This window comes from Aureobasidium namibiae, assembly GCF_000721765.1.
Source record: "Aureobasidium namibiae CBS 147.97 unplaced genomic scaffold scaffold_4, whole genome shotgun sequence".
In the NCBI taxonomy this organism is placed as follows: domain Eukaryota; kingdom Fungi; phylum Ascomycota; class Dothideomycetes; order Dothideales; family Saccotheciaceae; genus Aureobasidium; species Aureobasidium namibiae.
Window position 1 is genome coordinate 1,171,333 of NW_013581205.1, and position 14,536 is coordinate 1,185,868.

Genomic DNA, 14,536 nt, shown 5'->3' on the forward strand with positions numbered 1-14,536 from the left:
AAGAAAGCATCATCGCATGGCTTCTATACGAACGGGTCATAGTCTTGGCTCCGCTCGAGGAACTCAAAACTACTAGCAAATCTCCTTGCTATTAAGACTTGGCCTACGCAGGTGGAAGCCTCCAAGAATCCCTCCACAAGTTCTTGCACCGCACCTTCCCGTTTCTGCCATCAAGATGGCCCGTTGCAACGGCAAGGAAGCTTTTGAGCTATCCCACTGCCCAGACGACGTACTGTACAGCATAGGTAACCTCGGCGCAACGCGACTGCGACTCCGAAAATACCGCCGTGTATATGATCGATGTTCTCAATAGGATGTGCTCTGGTGGCTGCGCTACTTACGTTCTGTCAGTATAAAGCTGGATCTCCCTCGCGTGAAACGGGTAGGGACAGGTTTCGATTCCCTAAGATGTTGCTCAAAGCATTCTACGGACTCGCGCTCTTGCGTAGCGTCTCTGGCGCTGCTGTAGCTCGAAGACAGGCAGCAGGCAACATCAATGACTGTCCTGGATACTCGGCATCAGATATCGTCAACACAGACACTGGTCTGACCGCCAAGTTGACACTGGCTGGTACAGCATGCAACGCCTATGGCACAGACATTCAGAACCTCCGCCTGGCTGTGAATTACGATTCCGGTACGTGCATAAAGCTCTGTACATTATCCGATTACGCGACTGACAATACATAGAAAAGCGTCTACATGTCAAGATTGAAGACGAAGGCAAGATCGCCTATCAGGTCCCTACCAGTGTGTTCCCTACACCAGATGCCAACAACTCGGTATCGGCTGGTGATGCAACACTTGAGTTCTCAATGGAGCAGAATCCCTTCAGCTTCAAGATTACTCGTAAATCTAACCAGGAAGTACTTTTCGATACTTCCAAGTCACCAATTGTGTTTGAGGACCAATATCTCCGTTTACGTACTTCTCTTCCCGAGAATCCTAACATCTATGGTCTCGGAGAACATTCTGATTCTCTCCGCCTCAACACTACCGACTACACTCGCACACTGTGGTCTAGAGATGCCTACGGTATCCCTTCCGGCACCAACCTTTACGGCAACCACCCCATCTACTTTGATCACAGAGTAGAATCTGGTACTCACGGAGTCTTCCTTCTCTCGAGCTCAGGTATGGACATCAAGATCAACAAGACCGAAGCTGATGGTCAATATCTGGAGTACAACACCTTGGGAGGTGTGATTGACCTGTACTTCTTGGATGGTCCCAGCCCTGTTGAGGTCGCGCAAGAGTACAGCAGTGTTACCCAAAAAGCTGCGATGATGCCCTACTGGGGCTTCGGCTTCCACCAGTGCCGTTATGGATACCGTGACTTCTACGCCATTGCCGAAGTAGTTTACAACTATTCCGCTGCTGCAATTCCGCTTGAGACTATGTGGACCGTGAGTTGGAGTAGCACCTAAATTCATGAACTCGTGCTAATCGTGTCTTCTCTAGGATATTGATTACATGTATGAGCGCTACATCATGGTAAGATCGCTAGGCTTCTGGTCCGCTTTGAGATACTGACTCGATCTCCAGACTACCGATCCTGACCGGTTCCCTCTTGCTCGTGTTCGCGAATACGTGAACTACCTCCATGAGCATAACCAGCACTACATTGTCATGGTCGATCCCGCTATGGCTTACCAGACCGAACGCGAGAACGGGTTGCCTTACGAGTCATTCCTGCGTGCTCGTGACCAAGGAATCCTTCTCCAGAAGAACGGCTCCATCTACCAGGGTGTTGTATGGCCTGGTGTCACCGCCTTCCCAGATTGGCTGGCAAACGGTACCCAGGAGTACTGGACCAACGAATTTGCCAAGTTTTTCGATGCTGAAACTGGTGTTGATATCGATGCTCTGTGGATTGGTGAGTGTCTCTGGACGCATATCAAATGAACCATGCTGACGACAATACAGACATGAATGAGGCCGCCAATTTCAATTACTTCGGAGCGAACCCTCAAGAAAGTGCTGAGGATCGTGGGTTCCCTCCTACTAGACCCGCCATCAGATCTGCTCCTCGCCCTATTCCAGGCTTCCCAGCAGCCTTTCAGCCAAATGCTAGTAGCCCCTACCCTCCGGATGATCTTGCATATGCTCCTCCATGGCTCGCTCCTGCTTCTGACCCTGGTGCCACTAAACGCTCAATCGACGTCAAGAAGCCTGCCAAGCGATCAGTCGGTCTGCAGTACTCTCCGCTTGATAAGCGTCAGTCGTCCGCACGAATTGGTTTCCCTGGTCGCAACCTTCTCGCTCCCCCTTATCAAATCGACAACGCAAATACTGTCGAGGCTTACGGTGGCGTATCTAACAACACTCTCGATACTGATATCATCCATGCCGATGGACACGCGGAGCTTGACGTCCACAACTTGTATGGAACCATGATGAGCTCATTTTCTAGAAACGCACTTGAGGCACGCAGACCTGGAAGAAGACCATTGGTAATTACTCGTTCGACTTTCGCAGGCGCTGGTAAGGCCGTGGGCAAGTGGCTGGGTGATAACTTGAGGCGAGTGCTTTCTAGACCATTTTTGAGCTCTGTATTGACCTGATTTAGCACCTGGGAGCTCTACCGTCAATCTATCCAAGGTATGCTCGATTTTGCCGCCATCTACCAGATTCCTATGGTTGGTTCAGACACATGCGGTTTTGGGGGCAACACGACAACTACGCTTTGTGCTCGCTGGGCATCTCTCGGCGCCTTCAATCCATTCTACAGAAATCACAATGGAGACAGCTCCATCCCTCAGGAGTTTTACCTATGGGAAACCGTTGCAGAGTCAGCTCGCAAGTCTATTGACATCCGTTACAAGCTGCTCGACTACATCTACACTGCTCTGCACAAGCAGACTGTTGATGGTACACCTCTGATCAGCCCAATGTTCTTCCAGTACCCTCACGACAAAGCCACTTCTGCTCTCGACCTTCAATTCTTCTATGGCGATTCTCTTCTGGTTGCTCCTGTCACCGAGGAGAACTCGACCAGTGTAGATGTTTACTTCCCGAACGACCGCTTCTACGACTTCAAGACCTTCAAAACCGTCGAGGGTGCCGGTGCCAACATCACCATCTCGGATGTCGACTTCACAGATATCCCCCTCTACATTCGCGGTGGCAGTATTATTCCCATGCGTAACGCATCGGGCTACACGACCACTGATGTGCGCAAGCAACCGTTCAACATCGTCATCGCACCAGGACGCGATGGCAAAGCCATCGGCTCCTTGTACCTGGACGACGGCGACAGCATCAAGCAGAACGCAACGTCTGAAATCAAGCTCGAGTACGAGAACGGCCAGCTGACTGTCTCTGGCTGCTTCGATTACCAAGCTGAGGATAACCGTGTTGTTCAAGTGACTCTTCTTGGTCAGAAGAGTCACTCTGGTCAGACACCGCAGTGGAAGAAGGACGGTGACGATCACGACTGGTACAAGTGCGGAGAAAATGACTGGAGCTTTGACGGTTCCACTCACCATCTTTTGGTTCAGTTTGACCAGAAGCTCACTGGACCTTTCGTGGTCTCTGTATGAAGTTAACAGCCTGACGAGACACTCTCCGTAGTACAATATGGTGGTGTTAGTATTCTCCATCCCTGATGTTGGAGACAGCCTTAGCAAATAAACCTTATGGCATGAGCAAACGTAATTGTCTTGAGAGCATGTCTCTCTTCCAACTTTCGCAATCTTCTTTGTTCAGCTGAGAAAAGCGGCGCAATGGATCTTTAGAACCAACGAGGCGGAGCATCTTTGTATATGTATAGCAACCACTAGTCTGGGCAGCAGGTGGAAATGAGGTCGGTAAGACTTTCAGAGACTACGCTGCGGCTTCGAAGGTCTGTGTTATAACCGTTGAATCTAACGAGTCAAGGCCGAACTTCGCCAATTCGAAGCCAGAATTCTAGGACTCGAAACACAACGTCGATTACTTGAGCGATAACGGAGAACAGTTGAAGCCTGAGCTTTATCAAGCATGTTCAAGACAGAAACTAGATAGACGTGCCTAAGGAACGACCAGGATGCTCTTTGGTGCTGACTGCTACTCGACCAAGATATATGGCCATAGATTTGCAGCCTCGCCTAGACATGCCCCACAAGCCACAAGCCCTCTTCTTATTACTGATGCACCTCTGCAACACCGATCTTCCGTCTTGACACCCAGCAACACGGGCATACTGAGGTCCAAGCAGGGTATTTCGCCATCCACGATCCTTAGAGGATCTGCGCTAGTGGTCCGGAGCGTCCGTCTTCACTTCGTATATTGTTCAGCTCAGCTCTGGACTTCCAATTCCGAAGTCTTGGGAAGTCTCGATGATACTATTTCACGACAATGCGCCGAGTCGCTTTGCTGAAAGCATCAGGTCCCTCCTGCATTTGAGGTAAGTGCCGTAGGCTTTGAAGCCTTCTAGACGCCACTACACACACGAGCCTGTGCCTGGTCAGTGGCGAGCCATGTTCAGCTTCTTCGCAACATCACCTCTTTCCATGTACGGTTTCATCGCGATGACAGAAGCCTGTGCGAGCTCTGAGACTCGCGTATGACACAAAAGTCAGAGGAGATGACCGACGAGATACCAAGACATTGTTATACCAAGATAAGTCAGAGGATGAGATATAAGAATGAGCCCATGTCCGTGTATGCAAAACATCAATCCACAGTCGATCATCACAGGTCAACTAGATCGTTCCTTCTTTGTTCATTCCAATCTTCTCAATCATTCTTTTCGTCCCACCATATACACTCTTTTGTAGCATCGTCATGCGTTATTCTCTGGCCGTTCCGGCTCTCGCAGCATTGGCTGCTGCTCTTCCAGCTCCCCAGCTGATCGACCTTGACATGGTCGCCGCTCAACCCAACATTTCCTACACTACTACCGCTTCAAGTGTGACCTACGACGTCACTTCCCTTGCCGCTCAAGCTACCGACGATATCACCTCGATTCCTGTGGACCTCAGCGCCATCGCTACTCAAAGCCCTCTTGCAGTCATCGAGAAGAGAGCTGCATGTGCTGCCCAGCCTACTGGAGTCTCAGGAGCCTATGCTGCCCCAGCCGAACCTACTGATGACACTGTATCTGCATTTGCAGCCAATACCGCATTCGCTGCCGCGGCTTCCAGTGCCCCTGTTCCTTCCGGATACTCTAATACCTTCACCAACTTGAACGCATCCAACTCAGCTTATGGCTACATGTAAGTTACACCGAAAGTACTGATATCGCATTCTTGCTGGCGCTGTCTTCACAATCCTCACGAGCAGTTCATGGGGCGTGTTTCGTCAAAACACTATCCAAGACGACATCTCGTAGAATGAACTACGCATGTTCAGCAGGAACGCGGCAATATTGCGTTTCATTGGTATAATCACACTAACTGTACTGTCACTGTAGGGGTTTTACCACTCTCTCTTCATACGACACCGACAAGTGTGCTTCCAAGTGTAATGCCATCAACGGTTGCATGTCCTTCAACTTGTACTTCGAAAGGGATCCCAGCCTCGAGCCTGCAGCTGCCTGCCCGAACCCCACTTCGACCACCATCATCAAGGTGAATATCTCTTCTTTCATTCTCAGATCAACGCTAATCATTCAAAAGTGTGTGTTCTGGGGAGGTCCTGTGTCGTCTTCAAATGCCAATAACTACGGCCAATGGCGTAACAAGTTTCAAGTTGCCATCGCTGGCTCAAACGGTTACATGAACCAGACACTCGAAGTGCCTGCAGGTTTCGGCAATGTTCAGTACCTCAATAACGCTGCTATCAACGCTCCTCTTGATCACGAGGGTTACGACACTTTCATGGGAAGCCGTATTTTCACCGCTGGCCCCTTCAACGCATCTCTTTGCGCCGCTCATTGCCAAGCTCAAAACAAGTACAACATCGCCACTGCTCCTAAGGATGGAACTCCTCCCAAGATTTGCGACTTTTTCAACACCTACCTTCTTTATCTTAACAAGACTTCCAACAGTCAAGGCCAATACTGCTCTCTGTGAGTACTCCAAAACGGGATGCGCGACAAACACTAACACCCTGTAGTTACACCGAAGCCTGGGATTCGAGCTATGCGACCAACAAGGGCCAATACCGTGGAAATGACCGTGAGCAACCAAAAATTCGTATTTGCATGGCAACTATTGACACCGACTAGACTACATGATCGAGTACTCTTATACTTTCACTAACACCTCCAACCCTGGATTCAACCCTAAAAAGGGCGATACTGTCGGTGCTATCTACCAGGCTGTCAAGGACATTAAGTACGCCACTCTTCAACCTTTCTGCTCTGCAGCTCTCAGCTACAGTGCTCTGGTTGCCACTGTCACTCCTACTTCATTCGTCACCCCGTTCGTCACCAGCACCGCCTTCAGCACAACCACTACTACCGCTAGCATCGACAAGCGTGCTGCTGTGACTGCCGGTTCTGCATCTTTGTCGACCCCTGCTGTCTTGAGCAAGTATCCTGCTTCTGTCATGTCTAGCGCCTGCTCCTTGTTGGTCAGCCAAGCCACTAGCACCTCTACCTCCACTGCTCCTGCCACCATCATCTCAGTCGCAACTCAGACCACTCTCGAGACCTCCGTACTGACTGTCACTGCCTCTGCTATCCCTAGCGCTTGCGGTAACAAGGGTATTCAATATGCCTTCTACGGCGCTGGCGTCTACGCGGAAGGCAACAATGTCCTGTGGGTCGAGCCTTCCAACTACGCAACCAAGACGCCAAACTGGCAAAGCACCACCAACAGCGTCGGCGGTATCAATGTCAACGCAGCCCAAAGTATTCAGATCTACGACTCTGGCAACTACGCACCCTCGGAATATTTCATTCTGAACCACCGCGGCTACGTAAGTCTTCTCACTGCTACTCACCTTATCGAGTTTATGGTTGGCTAACATTTTACATACAGCTGTTTGCCCAGATCGCTGGCACCTACACCTTCACTCTCTCAAACCCTGACGACATTGTGTTCCTCTATCTCGGCGAGACCGCCAAGCACGGCTGGAGCAGAGGCAATGCAGCTGCTGCCGCCTCTTGGAACTCAGATACTGGGTTCCAATCTACCGCCACTGCCACATACACCCTCAAGGCTGGGGAATACCTCCCTTACCGTATTTTCTTTGGTCAAATGGGCGGACCCGTCAAATTCTCGTTTTCTATCAAAGCCCCTGATGGCACTGTTATTCTGGACAGCAACACTTCCGAGTCTGACTTTATTGTTCAGTACTCGTGCGATGGCACTACTGCTCCTGCTTTCCCTGCCTTTGGTAAGGAGTGAGTGTACCTTGACACGATGAGGGCAAGTGTGGTGAGAAGGATTGAGGAGACAGGGAAATCGATGTCATAAGCTTCTATCTACCATAATTAGTAATCTTTAGTATTTATTCACAATCTCACAATGCATAATCTGCACATTTCTTTGACCAAGCCTATTCCTCTTGCCTTTCTTATGACTTAACTAGACCCCTCCTTTCCTTTGAAGACGCCTTTATATACTAAGGCTATGTTGCTTTTTCCAATGCGACTCTTTTCACATGTAGGTGCTAAGCACTATCCCTTCCGCCCTTCCACCCTTGAGCAAGATCAGGGAAAACGAAGTATCCATGAGTTCCTTTCGGGTAGCTGCCATAGCCCTGGTAGAGGAGATTGGCGGCAAAAAGCGACGCTTGACTCCAGGCTTCTAGACCGATGTTTTGTCCTACAGGACTCAAGATATGGTCGGCGAGTGGTATGACAAGGTTATATTCTGTCTTTAGAATAGCCTGGACATAAATGAGACCACTGACAATGATAGTCAGGAGAGGCGCAAGAAGTGCTGAAATGCTGACTGCAAGAAGCGCGTAACGTCTGAAACTCAAACCTTGACATGTGAGCTGAAAAGAAGCCTTCGATAAGTTGCCTTGGCACAGTGTGTGTTGAGCAGCAATACTGTGGGTTCTTAGGATACTGTAGGGATCCAGAAGTGCGACAGACCAGGTGAGAGACGAGTACAAAAGGCTGATTAGTGTCATAGTTGAAGCAGGAATCCAAGTCCACACGTAGTGCCAGTAAGGATTTGACGGAGCATTTTTTAGACCATCTCTAGCGCAAGAGACCTGGTATGTGGCTTCGAGGCTGGCGACAATGATCAATGGTAGTGTCAATAGTGCAATTTTCATGTACAAAGAGAAAACTACTGGTCTCCACTATGTAGTGGTACCTGCGGCTAGAGTAGGGCTCGTTGAAAGGGCAGTATCTGATCCTTGAAGTTGTATCGAGTTTGACTGACCCTTTGAAGAGAATGACTGCCCTAGAAGGTTCTCTTTGATGTATCCTAGAGGCCTTCCTTCACTTCTGTAGAAGCGAGGCTTGAGCTGATGGCTGCTATGTAGTATCACAGCTATTGATGCTAATGCAGTCGACGCAGGCGGACAAGGAGAGAAGACCATCACGACAATACAAGCGCATATGATCAAAATTGAGAGCCCAGACTCTATGATACGGAGAGCGGGAGTGCGGAGCGTGACGCGCAGTTGAGTTGTCCTGTAGGAACCCGAGGCTGTCATTGTGGTATTTGCTCTCAAAAACCGATTTGCAATCTGACTTGTGGTCGCTGTGTAGAGGCGTTGCGAGTCCTGCATTAGTGTCCTAGAATCTAAATATTCAGTTGGCTGTCGAGACCAGGTTGCCAGGATTATCGTGATAAAATCATCGTACGAGAAGCCTCCATGGTTTCACTCGCGAAGGAAGGGACCCTCCAAGAAAGTCGGCGCTGAGGCCTGAATAGAAGTGTTGAAAGACGACCAAAGGTTCCACGTAGACGTGATGTAAACTCTCTACTGGTTCCATTAGAAGTGTAGCTGTGCAGTCATCGTCCACCATATCAAGTTCGATGTCCCAGTAGTAAGGCTGAGCTGTGACCGAGGTTGCGTTGATGGATCCGTTGCTACAGTCCAAAGTCGCTTGGAACGCCTCCACAGTTCCAGACTTCGATGCGTTTGAACCTGCGAACATTGTCAGCGAGGCTTCCAGTAAGTCTGCCGGGACTAACCATGTAAAGTGGTCTCAAGACTAAAACCGCCCACAGCGTAGTTCACATTTGTATCCGGAGGATAGTCGATAGAAAGATTGTCGGAGAGGATGCTGGACACAGCTAAGATAGGAAAGCTGTTAACAGCGGTGGCGTCGAATTGAGTGCCATCGAAAGCACTCGAAACTGAGACTGTCGTCCCTTCATGCACTAATGTTGATTGCGAGATGAATAAACCTGTAAAAAACACAGTGACGAGGACGATCACCAGTGACCCCGTTGTGGACGCAATCACAGGCACGTGTCGATACTTTCTAGCTCCTGATAGGACTCCTAATGGGTTGCCAGAGACATAGTCTAATAGTAGGCTTTGGTCAACCGATTGCGGCTTCTCAGACATGAGCTTCCATGGCATAAGCGCCTTGGTATGATAATCGAGCTTGTTCCAGTAGAATGCGAGTGTTGTTAATACTATGATGATTAGACTGCGATTCTTCAAAGCGGTCCCGCTCCGCTTCACTTACTTGCGGTTGGGAGATACTTCCAGAGATATGCTGCATCCTGCTTCGCGGCAACAAGGCCATGATTTTTGTTCGAGAAGTGATAGAGAACCTCGAGTGCAACGATAAGCATTACAATGAACGTGACTAGTCCCAGTAATGGAAGACGGCGAAGTGTCCACGGGTCGGATGTCTTCTTTCTCCTACTTGGTGATCGTGGATGTTCTCCACCATCTAAAATCAAGGGTGACTTGTCGTTCGAAGCAGAGGCATTCTGTATGGTATAATTGGAGTCTGAAAGGTGGTGTGAAGATGGTCGGGGTAATTCTGGTACAGCGGGCTCAGAGGATGATTCGGTTGTTGAGGCTGCGGATACCGGTCGTGGAGTCGCTCCTGCCCTGGCGACGTGGTGATCTGAGGGGCGAGGGAGCATAAGCCTGCTCAACTCAATGTCCTCCTGAGAAGTCATCGTAGATCAGTGGTAGAAGATAGCCAGGAATTTCGGTGCTCTCGGGGGTGGAATATAGTCCTCTCGAAGGGCGAAGCAGGCCAAACTTGGGTATTGAACATTGGGCGTTTGGAGGCTTAGTGACGAAGCATATGTACTGTACATACTCACAGCCTTCCCTGGCAGCCGCCCGATAGCTCGATATTATTGTACCTTGGTCCTTAGCAGCACTTCTTGACTTGAGTCCTTAGCCAATCGATAGGGTTGCCATATTCTGGACTGGCTGGATCCTACGGCACCGAGGCTTTGATGAGCCCCATCCAGACTAGTACTGCATGCGAGTGTCATCTAGCGCACTGTACGTCTTGTGAGACAATCGAGTTCGATTCTGGTGTTAGTGTAACTCTTTGCATATCGTCTTTTAAGTTGGCTAGCTTGTTGCGCTTTAGGTTGGCTAGCCTTCCCGCTCCCCTCGGCGCTCCCGCAGCGCCATCTGGAAATAATCTACGGTACCTCGCCATGTTCAGCGACAGGATGCATCTCAAACAAGATAGCCAGATGAGTTGGTGCAAGCCATATCGAGGTCATCAACCATGGAAGCGAGAACAGATGGGCGTTGTGTAACGTGCTTACCTATTTTGGAGAAGCACACTCGGAAGCAGCAAACAAACCAGCATACAAACCAACATACAGCCGCAAGAACGGTATTCTGGACTTAGCCATAGTGCGGCATGATGCAGTCTGACATACAACTCAAGACCAGGCTGTAGGCGAAGCACTATTGATCGGATGCGCTCCGCTCGGTCCCTTCGTAGCTCGACTCAACCCACATTCGAACTCTCAGCCTTGGCTGGTTGGTACCTACAGCAATAGGCCAATAGAAAGCTCAGTATAAGCGCTCTTCCCAAACCCGCAAGCAGATACAAGGCTTATCTGCATTTCGGAAAGCTAGTTTTCTTTCCTCTCGTGCATATCGGAATCGCATCAGCAGAACAAAAACGGAAACCACACTTTGAGCTCTGATCATCTCCATTACACTCTCCTATGCACTCTTCTATCAACTCTGCCTCGAATCTGTATACCATCAAACAAGATATTAAAGCGCGCTACTAACAACATTCCAAGGTCTCAATGGTCTGCCATCTTCAAGCTCGACCAAGAACCACAATGCTTCTCTCGCCCTATCCAACTGCCCACTCTCCTCATGAGCTCTAGCCAACAAACTCCAAGCCTCACTATCATCCCATCCCTCCCCACTTTTCGTCAACGATTGCAACAGAAAGTACGCGCGGTCCCTGGCTGCAAGTCTAGTTTGGACTTCGACTGAAGGCGTGGGATCTTGAGGTAACACTTTAGGGTTTGTGGGTGCTGAGGCGGAAGGAGGAGGAATGATGGAGTTGGGGAGGGGCAGTTCGGCAGGAATGACTTGAGCGTAGACGTCGAGGAGGATGGCGCTAATTCCTACGATGGCGGCTGCGTGGTCGGGATAGTGTGACAGTGCTCTTTCGTAGGCGGCGAGGGCGTCATGGGGGCGGTGTTTTGCTGCTGCCAGAGCGGCGCGCTGTGTTGGTGTTAGCATCGCGATAAACCAGTGATAGAGAACAGTGAGTTCTTACCTCAGCCCAGACGTCTGCCCACAGTCTGTTTGCACTGCGACCATTGCCCCAGCCCTTCTCGTCAAATGCTCTGGCGGAAGAATCCTCTCGGCCAACTGCATGTTGGAAGTCTTCTGCCAGTTTGTGTGCTTCTTCGATCGCACCTTCCGCATCTTCGAAAAACTCGCCGCGTGTGTATTGGCCTGCGATGTGTAGCCAGACTTCGATCAACAGAGATACATTATGACGTTTTTGTCTAGCTGAAGGATAGTGTGGACGGAGTGCTGCAGGTGTGGTCGTTGGGTATGGAGCAGGCAGACGGAGGTCTTGCGAGGGTGGTTGATTTGAATGTCCGATTGGCGCAGGTTGCTGGCTGGATTCAAGATTATGTGGCACTTCACGCAATGGTCGATTCTGGTCAGATCCATCTTTAGTAGGAACGGCAGGAGTGTCAAAAGCGAGAGCCTCCTTCTCGGGATCTTTTGCGTGGTCGTGGTGATGGAGATGTTTCAGTGGATGATGAGGTAGATGGAGTTTGTGGTGGTGCTTTTCTTGCAATGTGTTCTCATCGGTGGTGGTCGTTCCTGGTATCGCAGCATTATTATTCGTAGTGGGAAGCGGTGGCGCATCTTTATCCAATGCAGGACCGTCTGCAGTCTTTCTTGTGGACTTTGAGCGTCTGAGTATACTACCACCGACGCTCTTAAATGTGCCTTCCGTTTTCAATGATGGTGCGGCAAAGGAAGCCGCTGCGTCTTTGGACGGTGGTGCTACGCCATTGCTTGAAGTGGCGAACAACTTATGATAAAGTGCAAGCACCTGAGAACCAGCGTCGACTGCCGTTTCGCTGTCATCCAGCATCTCAGTAAGAGCCAACTGCGTCAGACGAAGTTGCAGTAATCCTTCCTTTTCTGACTCGTCCATCTGCATAATAAGGCTCTCGCCCTCCGAGTCTCGAAGCATAATGTCGACGCCACCAAATTGTTCGAAAGCAATATCACAGAACTCGACTGCATGTTCGTAATCGCCTCGTGCTGTCAGAAGCAAGGACATGAGGTGATAAAGGGAGATCATGTGTCCTTTTTGCACGACGCTGCCGGACTCGTCATCTTGCGAAGAAGCCAAGGCAAATTTGACAATCTGGGTGGCAGGTAATAGTTGGCGATTCTCTGCAAGAGCGGTACCTAGAAGAAGAGCAGTCTCTGGGTCGAGGTTGCCGTTTGGTGACATCTCAGCAGCCAGTCTCAACGACTTGATAGCCTTCTCTCTGTATTCTGATCGTTGTACTGGATCATGGGTCAGTCGTGCAAAGTTTGCCTGGCTCTCACCAATAGCGCGATAAGCAGCAACAGAGGCCTCGGCCGAGACAAGTCTTCCGGTTGCAGTCTCATCATCGATAGCAGATCTGTCCGGTTGGCGACCATCTTCGTCCTTCCTAGAGACTGTAATAGCCGAACTGGGACGCGGTTGCTTGAGCCAGTCCGATAAGCGTTTTGAGACCTCGAGGGCTTTCTCGCCCTCAGCCTGGGATCCATATCTACACAGAACACCGATAGCTTGAGCAGCGGTCAGAACCACGAGGTCATCACTGTCCAGTCCCGGCTCGTTGTGGCCAGTCTTTTCAGCCCTCGACTTTGCACGGCTGATAATCTCTGTATATGAGTCGAAGGCCTTGATGGCAAGATCGAACTCAGCCAGTGAGGCATGGACGGTGAAGAGGTGACGAAGGATCAATGTCGAGTGGAAAGTCTTGGTTGCAGCACGATAAAGGATATCCAGAGTACTGCGACTGACGACAGCCTTACCACCCTCTCCAAGATCGATCTCGCGCCATCTCGGACCGCACAGAATAGACCAGTTAGCGATGACCGAGTTTGTCCATTGTTCCACTTCTTCGTTGGTCTGATTTGCTTGAGGGAACTTTGTCTTGTAGAGCAGCACACTCTCGTATGCAGCTTCGACTTGCTTCAACTCAGATCGTTGGCGAAGCCTCATTTTGACCAAATCGCTAGTGGCATGGTTAGGGTTGTGAATAGCCAAAGGTGACTCGGCGGAGTTGGTGTAGACCAAGTCTGTGCTGAGAACGAAAGAGAGGAAGTTGTAGTACATAGCCCACACATCTTTGTTGGAGACATCATAGGGACCAAGAGAGTAACTCGGAGCAGCAATCTTTGAGGCCGAATCGCCAGTCCAGTTGCGAGCCCATGCTCTGTATGAGACTAAAGCAGCATTTGCAGCAAAGAGGGTTGATGTGTGACCCTGGTTCGATCGGAGAGTGGAAATGCGACCTGACAGACGGGCAGCCCAGGTTCGATATTCGGAGAGACCAGCCAGATTGACAGGGGCTTGGTCGATGGCCGAAAGAGCTTGGCTGTATACACTGAGAGCACTTTCCGGCGAGATTTGTTGCTCTGTGGCAACACCCAGGAAGTAGCAGTATTTGAGGACCGCCAGGCGGGTGTTGGGGTTCAATTCTGCGGGCGACCGTGCGAAAGGAGCGACTTCTGACCAGACATTTGTTTTCAGACCGCCCAGGACGGTAGACCATTCGGCGCGCAGGAAGTATATCTCGTGAAGGGCGACATTGGCCTGGAAGGCATCTTCAAGCAGGATCTTTTCGCTCTCGACGGCCTGGACGAGCCTGGGAGTTAGATCGAGGAGGCTGGTGTGGGAAGCGGCCGAGGTCTGAGTGCCAGGACGGCGATTGGACGACGTCGCAGTTTGTGCCTCAGATGCAGCGGCGAGGGTCAGGCATCTCCGGTGCGGCGCGTGTTTGTCGACCTTGCGGACCAGCTCGGGCACGTCGGACCAGGCACCGTTCAGACGGGCGGCATTGAGGCTGGCGATGTAGCGTCGAGCCTTGTCGCTCTCTGACACCTGCACACCATCGAGTCAGTGTGTACTCAGACTTTCTCTGCACGAAATCGACATACACTCATGATTAATGTCGTCTGTGTCGAGGCATCCAGAGCGTCACAAACAAAA

At 50.4% G+C, this 14,536-nt stretch overlaps 4 protein-coding genes across 4 annotated transcripts; 2 read left to right on the plus strand and 2 right to left on the minus strand.

Annotated features, from left to right (window-relative positions):
- Positions 1-408: 408 nt before the first annotated feature.
- Positions 409-3,542, plus strand: M436DRAFT_71116 (putative alpha/beta-glucosidase agdC; the record flags this gene model as incomplete). The annotated part of the gene is made up of 6 exons (XM_013574352.1): positions 409-637; positions 691-1,406; positions 1,462-1,494; positions 1,546-1,876; positions 1,927-2,521; positions 2,570-3,542. 6 exons carry the CDS (start codon positions 409-411, stop codon positions 3,540-3,542), a joined length of 2,877 nt encoding a protein of 958 aa, XP_013429806.1.
- Positions 3,543-4,767: 1,225 nt separating this feature from the next.
- On the plus strand, positions 4,768-7,277 carry M436DRAFT_71117 (uncharacterized protein; the record flags this gene model as incomplete). The annotated part of the gene is made up of 6 exons (XM_013574353.1): positions 4,768-5,198; positions 5,396-5,552; positions 5,601-5,992; positions 6,040-6,101; positions 6,152-6,846; positions 6,909-7,277. The coding sequence occupies 6 exons, from the start codon at positions 4,768-4,770 to the stop codon at positions 7,275-7,277; spliced, it is 2,106 nt and encodes a 701-aa protein (XP_013429807.1).
- A 907-nt stretch (positions 7,278-8,184) lies between these two features.
- M436DRAFT_62036 (uncharacterized protein) lies at positions 8,185-9,977 on the minus strand (the record flags this gene model as incomplete). The annotated part of the gene is made up of 4 exons (XM_013574258.1): positions 8,185-8,613; positions 8,696-8,982; positions 9,030-9,479; positions 9,533-9,977. The coding sequence occupies 4 exons, from the start codon at positions 9,975-9,977 to the stop codon at positions 8,185-8,187; spliced, it is 1,611 nt and encodes a 536-aa protein (XP_013429712.1).
- A 1,075-nt stretch (positions 9,978-11,052) lies between these two features.
- M436DRAFT_80050 (uncharacterized protein) lies at positions 11,053-14,490 on the minus strand (the record flags this gene model as incomplete). Its single annotated transcript, XM_013574443.1, has 3 exons — positions 11,053-11,517; positions 11,573-14,428; positions 14,485-14,490. 3 exons carry the CDS (start codon positions 14,488-14,490, stop codon positions 11,053-11,055), a joined length of 3,327 nt encoding a protein of 1,108 aa, XP_013429897.1.
- Between the last annotated feature and the right edge of the window lie 46 nt (positions 14,491-14,536).